General features: G+C 38.0%; 1 protein-coding gene across 1 annotated transcript; it reads right to left on the reverse strand.

Annotated features, from left to right (window-relative positions):
- Positions 1–5,821: 5,821 nt before the first annotated feature.
- Positions 5,822–13,344, reverse strand: cdnf (cerebral dopamine neurotrophic factor). Its single transcript, XM_034526725.1, has 4 exons — positions 13,247–13,344; positions 11,396–11,523; positions 6,166–6,307; positions 5,822–6,079 (listed from the first exon to the last, which is right to left on the reverse strand). Exons 1-4 carry the CDS (start codon positions 13,317–13,319, stop codon positions 5,907–5,909), a joined length of 516 nt encoding a protein of 171 aa, XP_034382616.1. The 5' UTR covers positions 13,320–13,344; the 3' UTR covers positions 5,822–5,906.
- Between the last annotated feature and the right edge of the window lie 724 nt (positions 13,345–14,068).

Raw genomic sequence — 14,068 nt, forward strand, 5'->3', positions numbered from 1 at the left:
TTCACAATATTATAACTGTTATTAAAGCAGATCCTTAAAAGGTTATATATACACTAGTACAGTGGTACAATGAAACAGTGCTCGTATAGTGGATTTAAATACATGTGAATAAAATAAATGAAATGGAACAGAAACTGTCTCTCTTAAATGTATGAGGAGAAATACAAAATAAATATATAAAAACAAAATATATTTATACAGAGTTCTCACGCTGGACTGTTACCTTTTTTTAACGTATTATTCATTTTATAATAACAATTGTGTAACAGAGTAAACATGTAGACTATAGACAATACTCCATCTGCAATTTTAAATTAGGATCCTGTAAGTCATAATAATGAGATACTATCTCATAATAATGAGATATCTCGATACTATCTCATTATTATGACTTACAGGATCCTAATTTTTTTCTTACAGTGGTGGAAATGGGCTTCCATATTCCATAATATACTGTAACATACCTGCATTCGTCACAAAGGCAACTGCGCATGCTCAGTCTAGAAAGACTGCATGCTTTAGTGTTAGCTAGCTGTACTGGAGACATTCTTTACTGGCAATAAAACACGTACAAAACGAATAGTTAGCTTAATGAAAACATGGCGAATATAATATAAGACAATTTCTTTCCAAACAAATAAAGCCAGCTCAACTTTTATGTACTTTCCCAATTAGTTAACACTAAATTGTCCACAGACATTCACAGACACGTTACCTAGTCTTTTGCATCTATTATTCAGCGCAGGTACACATTTACAACAGCAGGTGGCGTAGTTTTCCCATTTAGCTTGATTTAACTTGAACCTTTTTCAACTATACCAGAGCTGCCAACTCTCACGGTTTCGTGACACACGCATTTGCATGTTTTCACACGCACTCACGCCACACAACCAATTTCTCACGGCAAAAAAAATTCTGATTTTGGGCAGAGTGGGAGGTCTACCCGAGACGCGTTCGTTCCTTTTCAAAGTCCCCGACGATAGGTGGCGCTAAGGAGCGCATATTTAACCCTATTCGCTGCATAGACATCCTATTTATCCCAAAGAGTCCCGAAGTTAGCAACAGAAGAAGATTTTCAAAGAGACACTCTGGAGGAGCAGAGACTAAGGTATGTTAACTCTCTTAAACTTAGAGACTAAGGTATGTTAACTCTCTTAAACTTAGAGACTCTTAAACTTAGAGACTAAGGTATGTTAACTCTCTTAAACTTAGAGACTAAGGTATTATTAACTCTCTTAAACTTAGAGACTAAGGTATGTTAATTCTCTTAAACTTAGAGACTAAGGTATTCTTAACTCTTAAACTTTTTCAATTTTCAATTCAGTTTATTTTGTATAGCCCAATATCACAAATTACAAATTATCCTCAGAGGGCTTTACAATATGTACACATACGACATCCCTGACCTTTGACCTCACATCGAATCAGGAAAAACTCCCCAAAAATAACCTTTGACAGGGAAAAAAGGGAAGAAACCTTCAGGAGAGCAACAGAGGAGGATCCCTCTCCCCGGATGGACAGAAGCAATAGATGTCATGTGTACAGAATGAACAGCATGTACAAAGTTACATAAACACATTACATGAATATGACAATGTATGAATGGAACTCCAATCCATGAAACAGAAGGAGGTAGAGAGGAGGCGCATCAGCAGGGCCAACGCGGGAGGCCGGCTCACCAGGCATCAGACACCTCCAGGTCCAATGGACCCTATGAGACGTGAAGGCACAAAGACTCCGTGGAGGAAGCAGAGTTAATAAGGTGCAATGGAGAGATGAAAATTCATCCATAAGGAGAGAGAGAAGAGGAGATAGGTGCTCAGTGTATCCTAAAACATCCCCCAGCAGCCTATAAGCCTATAGCAGCATATCAAGGGGCTCGACCAGGGCAAACCTGATTCAACGTGTGAACCAGCTTTTCTGCATCATTTTGAGACAAGATGTGCCTGATTTTTGAAATGTTACGTAGATGAAAAAATGCAATCCTTGAGATTTGCTTAACGTGAGAGTTAAAGGACAAGTCTCGGTCAAAGATAACGCCGAGATTCTTTACAGTGGTGTTGGATGCCAGGGAAATGCCATCTACAGAAACCACATCACCAGATAATTGATCTCTGAGGTGTTCAGGGCCTAGTAAAATAACTTCAGTTTTGTCTGAGTTTAACATCAGGAAGTTGCAGGTCATCCATGTTTTTATGTCTTTTAGACATTCTTGAATTTTAGCGAGCTGGTTGGTCTCCTCTGGTTTGATCGATAGATATAATTGAGTATCGTCTGCATAGCAATGAAAGTTTATGCAGTGTTTCCTGATAATATTGCCCAAAGGAAGCATATATAAGGTAAATAAAATTGGTCCAAGCACAGAACCTTGTGGAACTCCGTGATTAACGTTGGTGGTCATTGAGGCTTCATCGTTTACAAATACAAATTGAGATCGATCTGATAAATAGGATTTAAACCAACTTAGTGCGGTACCTGAAATGCCAATCGACTGATCCAGTCTCTGTAATAGGATGTCATGATCAATGGTGTCGAACGCAGCACTAAGGTCTAATAATACCAGTACGGAGATGAGTCCTTTATCTGATGCAATTAGGAGGTCATTTGTAATATTCACCAGTGCTGTCTCTGTGCTGTGGTGTTTTCTAAATCCTGACTGAAACTCCTCAAATAAACTATTCTGATGTAGGAAGTCGCACAACTGATTTGCGACTACTTTCTCAAGGATCTTAGAGAGGAAGGGAAGGTTAGAGATGGGTCTGTAGTTAGCCAACACCTCTGGATTAAGAGTGGGCTTTTTCAGGAGAGGTTTAATTACAGCTACTTTGAAGGAATGTGGTACATGGCCTGTTAGCAAAGACACATTAACAATATCCAGCAGAGAGGTGCCAATTAAAGGCAACACGTCTTTAAGCAGCCTCGTTGGGATGGGGTCTAAGAGACAGGTAGACGGTTTAGAAGTAGAAACCGTTGAAGACAATTGGTCTAGGTTAATGGGAGAAAAGCTATCCAAATATACAACTTAGAGACTAAGGTATGTTAACTCTCTTAAATAAATGATTTGTTGTGTTTTGTGTGTTGAATGTAAACTCAGCTGTTATAACAAGCAGCAGGAGAGCACCTTGTTAACCTCTTGGTATACTGCATGCTCAAAACATCATCAGCATTGTTTATTAAGGCTGCTGACATAGCATTTATCTTTTTATTTACAGGCCAAAGAAAAGGACCCTCTCAATCATTTTCCAAACAGCACTTTGAACAGGTAAGATGTATTCCAAAGAATTTAACATAAAGACAGGAAATTTGTGCAGTAGAATTAGGCATGTTTTTGTAAATGAGAGTAGTTATTAAAAAACATTTTAGTTCTTTAAGGTAGCAAAGATATCTCGTACAAGACATTTTCCAGGCTGAGGACAAAAGCAACATTTATAAGGTATACATTTTTTTTGGTTTTATTGATGCATGCATATAGTGTGTCATACATGATGCAAACTATGCATGTTGTATCTGAAGTTTGTTACAGTATACTTACAGTATTAATGAAAACAAAATATGGTATGTTTTTCCATTTTGTTCTTGATTCATTTTCAATAGGTGACAGGAGCTTGCTTCCGTCGCCAAGCTGGTCCTGGTGTTGCCCCATTCAAATGCAGATGCTGAGAGGGTGTTTTCAGTTGTGGGACTAAATAAAACAAAGACCAGAAATAGCCTGGCATTGGATGGCACCCTGTCCTCCATCATGGCCATAAAGATGGCCGACCTGGAGCCTTGCTTCAGATGGGAGCCCCCCTCAGCGGTCATCAAGGCCTCCAAGAAGGCCACAGGCCAGTACAACCTTGCCCACAAATTCTGATACCTCATTTGTTGTTATTTATATATGTTTTGGTTAAAAAGGCTACTGTTTAAGCACTTTATTTGTTGCACTTTTTTGTTTCATAATGAAAAATATTTCTCCCTAACTAATCTTGTATCATTTTTTTGCTTTTTTGCTCTTAAGAATACAATTATTAACAATATAGGTTAGGTTTCAGTTAATAATTAGTTGAATACCATTGTAATCAAAATGTCAATCAACCTACCTTGGTCAAATCTTAAACACAGGTCTATTAATTAGGCTATATTGTGGTACATAGACAGTCATTGAGGCACAACAATAGTTTTCTGGTTGAATGTTCAGCTCAAGTCTAGAAGGCCCTGCAAGTCATGAGCAGATGAACATGAATCAGAATAAGTTCAGGTATTGCACATCTTTAGCATGCCACCCAAAAATCCACTAGAATGCATGAAATAACATCTACTTAAACCAACATTTCCTGGAGGCGGACCACCATGTCTCAGCTTCACAGAATATAACCAATGTTGTCCATCTCCAGTAGGCCGCCCCTATCAACGACTATGGGCCCCACAAACCACCAGAATACAGGGCACAACATGGGTACAACGCCAAATTAATTCCAATTTCCTGATATTTGAGCCACCAACGTGTGTTGCACAATCCTGCTCTACTATGCAGCACAGTCGCCCCATGACACATTCACATGAGAGTGAGTAAACACAACGGGGTCTGTGAAGGTTAGATGACCTGAAGTAGTCTCATTTAGCCACTTGTTAGCGACCGTGTTCGAGACGCGAAAAGCTTCAAAATCTATGAGAGGGGTATTAAATGAATTATTACATATTGTAGGTCATATCGTAGAAATGTCTTCAGCTTGTGTTAACCACACAGCTACAGCTGACCCAAAGCTGACCCTTTTTTAGGCGTCTATTTAAAAAACTAGATACCATGTCCTAAGATTATGAATCTTAAGCACAAAGTAAGCTAAATCTATCGCTGATGTAGCCTCCAGCTACATGTAGCGCAATGAAAGATCCTCACTTGACATGTCTGACTCTCAATCCACTTAACTATGAAATATTTTGGTTGTGCTACTCGTTCTCGGTTTATCTCATTTATTAATAGTCCTCTAGTAACATGTGTACTCTCTGAGTCTGTTTACTTCCTGAATGTCAAACCACAGATACACAACACAGCTGTACTACAAGTAAGGATGCTCACTTCCTAACTGGAAACCCCTTGTTGTGAACGGAGGAGGGAGAGGGCAGAATCTACTTACTGACGGCACCTTTAACCCGAACAACGTCACAGTAAAGAACGCATGCGGTCACATAGGAAACATGGAACATTAATAAGAGAATATTTGAAAGCCATATTGTCAACACGTGAAGAGGAACACGGCTACTGTTACTGCGTGAGCAATGAGATGCATTAACCAGGAACACGGGAGAACCTCAGCCATCATTACTTTCACTGAATGACACAACAGCATCCTTATTCACATGCCGTGACCTTGTGGTCGTGTCGTTTATGTTTCAATGACATGAAATGAGAAGAAAATGTGATCTTACAGGCAGAGATGGGCAGTCTTTCTATTACTTGTATTTGAAATACGTATTACAATTACTTTTGAGTATTTTGTCATTTGTATTTTATAGGGCCAATAAAATATCTAACGGAATTTGTAACAAAATACTTTAAAGTGGAGTAATTTTGTTTTCAAAGTACTCAAAATACTTTCTCCACGAATCAAAAAACAGTTCACGAGTTCAGTCTTCAAGTTCAACGAATTGTCTGTCAAGGTAAATATTTGATTAGTAATTTATTTCTGGGTCTTGCTACATAGCCTATTGTACATACACGGTTAGCTAGACTGACAGTAGATGTCCATTTGTAAAAAACAAACAAAAACATTAAATATCCAATTTATTAAATTTAAAAGGCATATTCTGAAAGTATTCTTAGTTTTATTATTTTTTACGTTCTACAGTTGGTTAGGTGGACAAAATGTCTCAGCAAGATGATGTTCAAGAAGGACCATCATCAAGCACAAGACGACACCCATCACTATTCAGAGTTCCATCCTGGGAGCATGCAGCGGGGCTTTCTCCTGGATGAGGCTGACAAACTCGTGTTTTTCCAGACAGCCTCGACACTCTTCTCCCCAAGAGGCTAAAATGTTCCTCAGCTCCAAGACTCTCGTCTTTTTGAGTCCATCGCTGCTCAGATCCTTCAGCGGAGGCTCTGCAGACAACACAGGGGCAGGCGTTATATTGTGTCCACATGCAAATTAATGGTTACTCGTTGTTATGGATTTGAGCCCATTTTACCATGTCTGAGCTGACAGATCTGCGTGTCTCTGCTACTGAGGCGCTGGCAGATCTTCTCAATGGGGACGTGGGAGGCCAGAGGTCGAGACACTGAGGCTGTGACACGGGTTGCTGCATCACTACTGGCTCCGAGGTAGTAACACTAGCAAAGCACATAAACATATTTTTGGTCAGCTTTTAAGACATTCAATTCATTTCCATCCCTGAAAGAAACACCATTTCAGCAGTCAAGGCTGCGCACCAAAGACTCAAGAGGAGGGTAGCGAAGAGGGGTCAGCTGAGATGCGTTGACCCTAATCTTTATAAACATCTATCTGCATATGAATACAGAATCTGTAGGCAGCAGGACGGGATATTCTGCCTCTGATGGACTAACCCTGATATTCTTTCACAAACCCTAACCAATCCAAATTCTCAAGCCTGAACCTAACCAACCCAACCAACGAAGACAACCAGTCGAGTTCACCATCCTTATAAGATCGATTTGCCAACGGGACATTATTTTGGTATCGGAAGCGTTTCTGTATGTAGTTCAAGGAGTATAGGCCAGTCAAATGTGGCGTAGGCCAGTCAAATGTGGTGTAGGCCAGTCAAATGTGGTGTAGGCCAGTCAAATGTGGCGTAGGCCAGTCAAATGTGGCGTAGGCCAGTCAAATGTGGCGTAGGCCAGTCAAATGTGGTGTAGGCCAGTCAAATGTGGCGTAGGCCAGTCAAATGTGGCGGGCTTTTGTCACATCCAGGTAAACAGTGAAAAGCAAAAGAGGCGGACCACTTTGGCCAAATTCTTGCGGCTCAAGTTGCTAATCAGACCGTCAAGAATGATTGCGCAAGGAAATGAAAGTCTTGGTCCGGATATCCGTTATCCGAATTTCAAACTGAAACCGTAGGTTAATCAGTGGGTTCACAGTATCACAGGACACTCCTACGACATGAAACGCTCTCGAAATGGTCGCAGTTTAGTCAAGTTTAGGCAGCAAAAATATGTGGTTAGCTTTATGAACCAAAACTATGTTTTTCAGTATAGGAATAGATCATGGTGTTGATAAGGGTTAGTGGGTATGTTGTGTAGCCTGCAAGACATCTACCCTTTATATATATACATATATATATATATATATATATATATATACATATATATATATATACACATATATACATATATATATATATATATATGTATATATATACATATATATACATATACATATGTATATACAGTGGTATGAAAAGGTTTGGGCACCCCTGATCATTTTCAAGATTTTCCTTTATGTATCATTGGTTGTTCGGAACAGCAATTTCAATTAAATATATCATATAGCAGACAAACACAGTGATATTTAAGAAGTGAAATTAAGTTTATAGGATTTACAGAAAGTGTCCAATAATTACTTAAACAAAAGTAGGCAGGTGCATACATTTGGGCACCCTTGTTGTTTTATTGATTTGAATACCTTTAGCACTAATTATTGGAACACCAAATTTGTTTGGTAAGCTCATTGACCCTTGACCTACATACACAGGTGAAGCCAATCATGAGAAAGGGTATTTAAGGTGGCCAGTTGCAAGTTGTTCTCCTCTTTGCATCTTCTCTGAAGACTGGCAACATGGGAGCCTCAAAACAACTGTCCAATGACCTGAAAACAAAGATTGTTCAACATCATGGTTTAGGGGAAGGAGACACAAAGCTAGCTCAGAGATTTCAGCTGTCAGTTTCCACTGTGAGGAACATAGTGAGGAAATGGAAGACCACAGGCACAGTTCTAGTTAAGGCCCGTAGTGGCAGGCCAAGAACAGTCCAACTCAACCCACAGACCGGCTCCAAAGACCTACAACATGATCTTGCTGCAGATGGTGTCACTGGGCATCGTTCAACTATTCAGTGCACTTTGCACAAGGAGATGCTGTATGGGAGAGGAATGCGGCAGAAGCCTTTTCTGCGCCCATGCCACAAAAAGAGTCGCTTGAGGTATGCTAAAGCACATTTGGACAAGCCAGCTTCATTTTGGAATAAGGTGCTGTGGACTGATGAAACTAAAATGGAGTTATTTGGACATAACAAGGGGCGGTATGCATGGCGGAAGAAGAACACAGCATTCCAAGACAAACACTTGCTACCTACAGTTAAATGTGGTGGTGGTTCCATCATGCTGTGGGGCTGTGTGGCCAGTGCAGGTACTGGCAATCTTGTTAAAGTTGAAGGTCGCATGGATTCCAGTCAGTATGAGCAGATTCTTGTGAACAATGTTCAAGAATCAGTGACAAAGTTGAAGTTGCGCCGGGGCTGGATACTTCAACAAGACAAGGACCCTAAACACCGCTCAAATTCTACCAAAGCATTCATGCAGAGGAACAAGTACAATGTTCTGGAATGGACATCTCAGTCCCCAGACCTGACTATCATTGAAAGTCTGTGGTCTGTTTTAAAGCGGGCTGTCCAGGCTCTGAAACCATCAAACCGGACTGAACTGGAGATGTTTTGTAAAGAAGAATCCAGACCCTCATTGGAAGCTATAGGAAGCGTTTAGAGGCTGTTATTTCTGCAAAAGGAGGATCTACTAAATATTGATGTAATTTTTCTGTTGGGGTGCCCACATTTATTTATTTATTTACTTTTGTTTAAGTAATTATTGGACACTTTCTGTAAATCCTATAAACTTAATTTCACTTCTTAAATACCACTGTGTTTGTCTGCTATATGATATATTTAATTGAAATTGCTGTTCCGAACAACCAATGACACAAAGGAAAATCTTGAAAATGATCAGGGGTGCCCAAACATTTTCATACCACTGTGTGTGTGTGTATATATATATATATATATATATATATATATATATATAATGTGTATACATATACTACCGTAGGCTAGTTCAAAAGTTTGGGGTCACTTAGAAATGTCCTTATTTTTCAAAGAAAAGCACTGTTTTTTTCAATGAAGATAACGTTAAATGAATCAGAAATACACTCTATACATTGTTAATGTGGTAAATGACTTCTAGGTGGAAACGTCTGTTTTTTAATGAAATATCTACAGAGGTGTATAGAGGCCCATTTCCACAACTATCACTCCAGTGTTCTAATGGTACATTGTGTTCTTAGAAGACTAATGATGATTAGAAAACACTTGAAAACCATTGTGCAATTATGTTAGCACAGCTGAAAACAGTTATGCTAGTGAGAGAAGCTATAAAACTGCTGCAAATGGAGCATTCTTTAATGAAAGCAAAATTTGAAGAACAAAATTAATATTTAAAATAAAAATCATTATTTCTAACCTTGTCAATGTCTTGACTATATTTTCTATTAGTTGTGGAACTCATTTGATAAATAAAAGTGTGAGTTTTCATGGAAAACACGAAATTGTCTGGGTGACCCCAAACTTCTGAACGGTAGTATATATATATATATATATATATATTGGGTTTAATTATTTTGTATTAATTCTTTCTTTGCACCCAATTAAACCCAGTATATATATGTGTGTATATATATATATATATATATATATATATATATATATCATTTAGATTTTTCAAATATATTCCATTTAATTTCAAATACAAAAAAAAGTATATATTTTTTTCGCCTGGGCTAAGAAAGGAAGTTACGTGATACATAAGAGACTCTGTTTGTTCAAATCACACCACGTTCTTATAAAATAACAAGTCCATGTGTTATAAGAACAAACAAAAAACAATTTGCTTATAGTACATTCAATTAAACCTGAGCTGCAAAGTCCAGTGTCTTTATTCTCATAAAACAATCAATTATGAGAAGATTATTGACATTTAAAAGACTTTTTTTTGCCTTATTTTAAAAATGTGATTTTAAAGGAAAGTGAGCACACAAACTTTCTTAAGCAAATGTAATGTGCAGAAAACTGGCATATATATATATATATATATGAGGTGTTGAGTACAACTAAATACACATTTACTACACATGGTGTCAAGTAAACGAGTATATCTGTACTTTATTACATATACTTATATATAGATATATATATATATATATATATTATCATTATTATTATTTATAAATAGGAGGGGTTCAGTTGAACTATATACCTATTTACTACTAGTTGTGTCAAGTAACAAAGTATAGCTGTACATATACTTATATGTTATTGGTTTTCAGTCTAACTAAATACACATTTATGACCAGTGGTGTCAAGTAACCAAGTATATTTAATCAAGTTCTGTACTTTTACATTTACATATTATTCTATACTTTTTAAAAATATATATATATTGTGCATTTTTCTTCTTATTCTATTCTTTGTATATATTGTGCATTTTTCTTATTATTCTATTCTTTGTATATATTGTGCATTCTTCATATTGTATTGCTTACCCGTATGTATAAACTCTTTGTATGTTTTCATGCACATTTGTTAAGCAAAGCAGTCCAAAAAAAGTAAAATATTTCCCTCCACAAGGGGGTGGAATAGAAGTATAAAATGCATGCAAAGAAACACCTGAAGTTAAGTAGAAATACCTCAAACTTGTACTTGAGTAAATGTAATTAGTAACTGACATTTTTCATTTACTTTTTTTTTACTTTAAACCATATTGGTTCTTATGCAATTTGTTTCTCCTGTGTAATGAATACTGCGGGCTAAATGAAGAGAATGTTAGTACATTAAAGCAACTCAAACTTTCCTGCTAAATGAACCCCACTGGGTTCAGATGCCTGCTGTCCTTACCCACATTTCTTTGGAACCTTTTTGTGGAACAAAAAATGTTTTGCTTAACGTGACCTACATTATTGGTCAGCACAAATGTACAAGTTACTTTATTGGCCAATGCTGAAGACTATAGAGACACAGTCCTGCAATAACAAAGGACATGGATTTCTGGTAGAATCTTTCAAAAATAATTCAAAATAAAATGACCCAATTGGCTTCTGAACTTCTTCAGTGTCAAATATATATATATATATATATATATATATATATATATATATATATATATACACACACATCTCTATATATAGAGAGCGATGTACAGTATATACTGTATACTCTTACTTTGGAGACAAAATGGAGAGGGATCTCTCTCAAACTAGGATGTGGCCATAGAAAAGAAAGACAACGGGGTTGCCAGTTAGAACAATAGGTGAATAGAGCATTGGGTCAAAGATTGATGATAATGGACAAGTTGGTGTCCATATTGTAGTAATTCATGTCTCTGCTAACGTGGTTACATGGTAGGAATGATCTGAGTCTCACCAGCCTTGCCTCCTTCCCCTGGGCAGCAGTGCAGGCCTGGATCAGCTCTTCCTCCACCAGGGACGGAGTGAGTTCTCTGTGGGCTGAGGTCAGACTGCCATACAGTCTGTGGAGAAAGTCCACACACACTGCAGACCAGTTCTGTCAGTAAGAAGCTGCTCATCAGGTCGCATTCTTTGTGGACAGAAAGACATTTAACAGTGTGTTCAACAGGCAATATATATTTGTTTAATGGAAGAGATATGGTTTTGTTTTTGAGTTTTACAATTAACAGTGTTTGTTACAAATAACATATACCGTATTTTCCGCACTATAAGGCGCACTTAAAAGCCTTTAATTTTCTCAAAAAACGACAGTGCGCCTTATAATCCGGAGCGCTTTATATATGGATTAATTCTGGTTGTGCTTACTGACCTCGAAGCGATTTTGTGTGGTACACGGCGCTCTGTCAAAATGTTTTAGTACGACTTTGGTAAACTACAAAGCTGCACCGCTTGCAGCATTATGGTGCGTTCACAGTTCTCGGTAAAAACAATTATAATTTCCTCCATCCACCATGGTCGAAATAACCACTAGTTCTGCTTTATACTTGTTGTGGACATCCCATAAAAGTCGGAACATCTAACGCCCTCGTGTTTGGGTTCATAACATCACCCGTAGGCTCACACAGCTCGGGGAGTTTCACCGACTCCGCCTCGATAACTTTTCCGCGATTGGCTGGCGAGTTGCGAAACTTTTGCAACTCGCGTTGGAAGTTGAAATATTTCAACTCTGGCGAAATTTCTCAACGAGCGAAATGCGTCTATCGCAACGTCCGGCGAATTTCAACCAAACGGGTCTGTGCGTTGACTTTACATGGGTTTCAGAGGCGCGAAAAATTCGCAACGCGTTTAGTGTCAACGCCCCTTCACGGCTACCGTAGTCAGGAGCGTCGCGGAGTAATACACACTGTGCTTCGCCATAATATTACAGTGTGTGTGTATAAGGACCCCACAATGGTACCTGTCAAGAGACACGCTTACGACGCAGACTTCAAACTCAAGGCTATCAGTCACGCAGTAGAACATGGGAATAGAGCAGCTGAGAGAGAATTCAACATAATGAATCAATGGTACGGAAGTGGAGGAAGCAAGAAGATGACCTGCACCAAGTAAAGAAGACCACACAGAGTTACGCTAACGTTTGATTTAGTGGTATCAGACTGTTTTTTTTACGTGTTACAACTCAACAAGGTTGGGAGTGAATACGCTCATTAACGTTTGAACAATGTTGAGAGTTATTGTGAACACGTTTAATAAAGTTTGACTGAGGTGCGCTTTATATATGAAAAAAGATCGAAAATAGACCATTCATTGACAGTGCGCCTTATAATCCAGTGCGCCCTATAGTGCGGAAAATACGGTATGTTATAGTAAACTGGAAACCTGACCTCTATTTTATTATTAGTACTACCTTTCTTGTTTTTAATATAATACTTACATAGGTAGATAGGCCTTAATTGGAAGTAGTGTGCAGGACATAAAATATGAAGAACTAAACTTATCCATTTCTGTACATTTCTTTTGTTTTGACAATCTCTGAACCTTTGTCCTACAACGTGGTCTATCTTATTCGATTATTTACCATAATTAATACATTCGTGGCTATATTATGACTCGAATTGTTGTAAACATATCAAGCAAATGTGTTGGGTTGCACCCCCAATTTGGTCCAAACATGCAGGGCAGATTATGGTCGCAGAGCTGGCGGCCACAGACACGCACAGCTGATTCTGACGTTTGAAATAAGAAGCTGTCGCTTCGTGCTGGGAGAGCCCTCAGTGTCTAACTTCTGTCTCTCGTGCGGTCTGACCTTCACAGTTGGCTGCAGCAGAACCAGTAAAGCCTCTGAAAAGCAGCAGCAGGGTGAGGGACAACACCTCCATGGCAGCGCTGCTCGTTATTATTAGCGACACCGTGTCCCAGCCAGCACGTGGGGACTGACGTCACCACGTGGTTATGGATCATCCGACTGATTTAAAACTTTAACTTCAACACTCACTGATATAGATTTTTTACTTAAAGTTCTAAATATTGGATTTCGGCCAGTATATAGTATTAGGATAAGAATTAGGATTTAGACAGTGATTAAGAAAAAAATCTGCTGAATTGACAAGCTATGATATATATTTATATATATTTTCTAGAAAGTAACAAATGTTTACTGTGTTTAAAATGATTATCCTATATAATAATGATAACAACCACAACAACAACAATAATTATAATTTACTATTAGTATTGGAGTAGTGCCAGTGAAATGTTTGTGGCTGCAGGAGTTAATACTTTCCAAGCTGTTTTAAGAAATCTTATGTATGAAATAATCATGGTTTTATCAAACATAAAGTTGAGTTCTACGACCTACCAGTCCCTTCTGTGGAGACATTGATACAGCTGTCTATTTATGCGGCATTCGTAGGTCTATGTATTTTACTTGTGATTTTGTAAGTATTTTATTCTATTTCATGTTTTGTACTATCTGGACCTTGAGTCTGATTGATTGATTGATTGATTATTACTGTTATTATTATTATTATCATAAAGAGTTTGTATTACAATTTGTAATACTATTATGGAGGGCTAATTAAAACATAAACGACTCAATAAGTAATTTAATAAAATAATAAAGAAATAA

The sequence above is a fragment of the Cyclopterus lumpus genome, chromosome 23, assembly GCF_009769545.1.
Source record: "Cyclopterus lumpus isolate fCycLum1 chromosome 23, fCycLum1.pri, whole genome shotgun sequence".
Taxonomy (NCBI): Eukaryota; Metazoa; Chordata; class Actinopteri; order Perciformes; family Cyclopteridae; genus Cyclopterus; species Cyclopterus lumpus.

What these genes read in the sequence shown, in the direction of transcription:
- cdnf (XM_034526725.1), bottom strand. Translation starts at nt 13,319, where the DNA reads ATGGAGGTGTTGTCCCTCACCCTGCTGCTGCTTTTCAGAGGCTTTACT. An exon ending in TGCTGCAGCCAACTGTGAAG is followed by an intron (nt 11,524 to 13,246) that starts GTCAGACCGCAC and finishes ACTGGTCTGCAG; the next exon opens with TGTGTGTGGACTTTCTCCAC. An exon ending in GATCTGTCAGCTCAGACATG is followed by an intron (nt 6,080 to 6,165) that starts GTAAAATGGGCT and finishes TGTTGTCTGCAG; the next exon opens with AGCCTCCGCTGAAGGATCTG.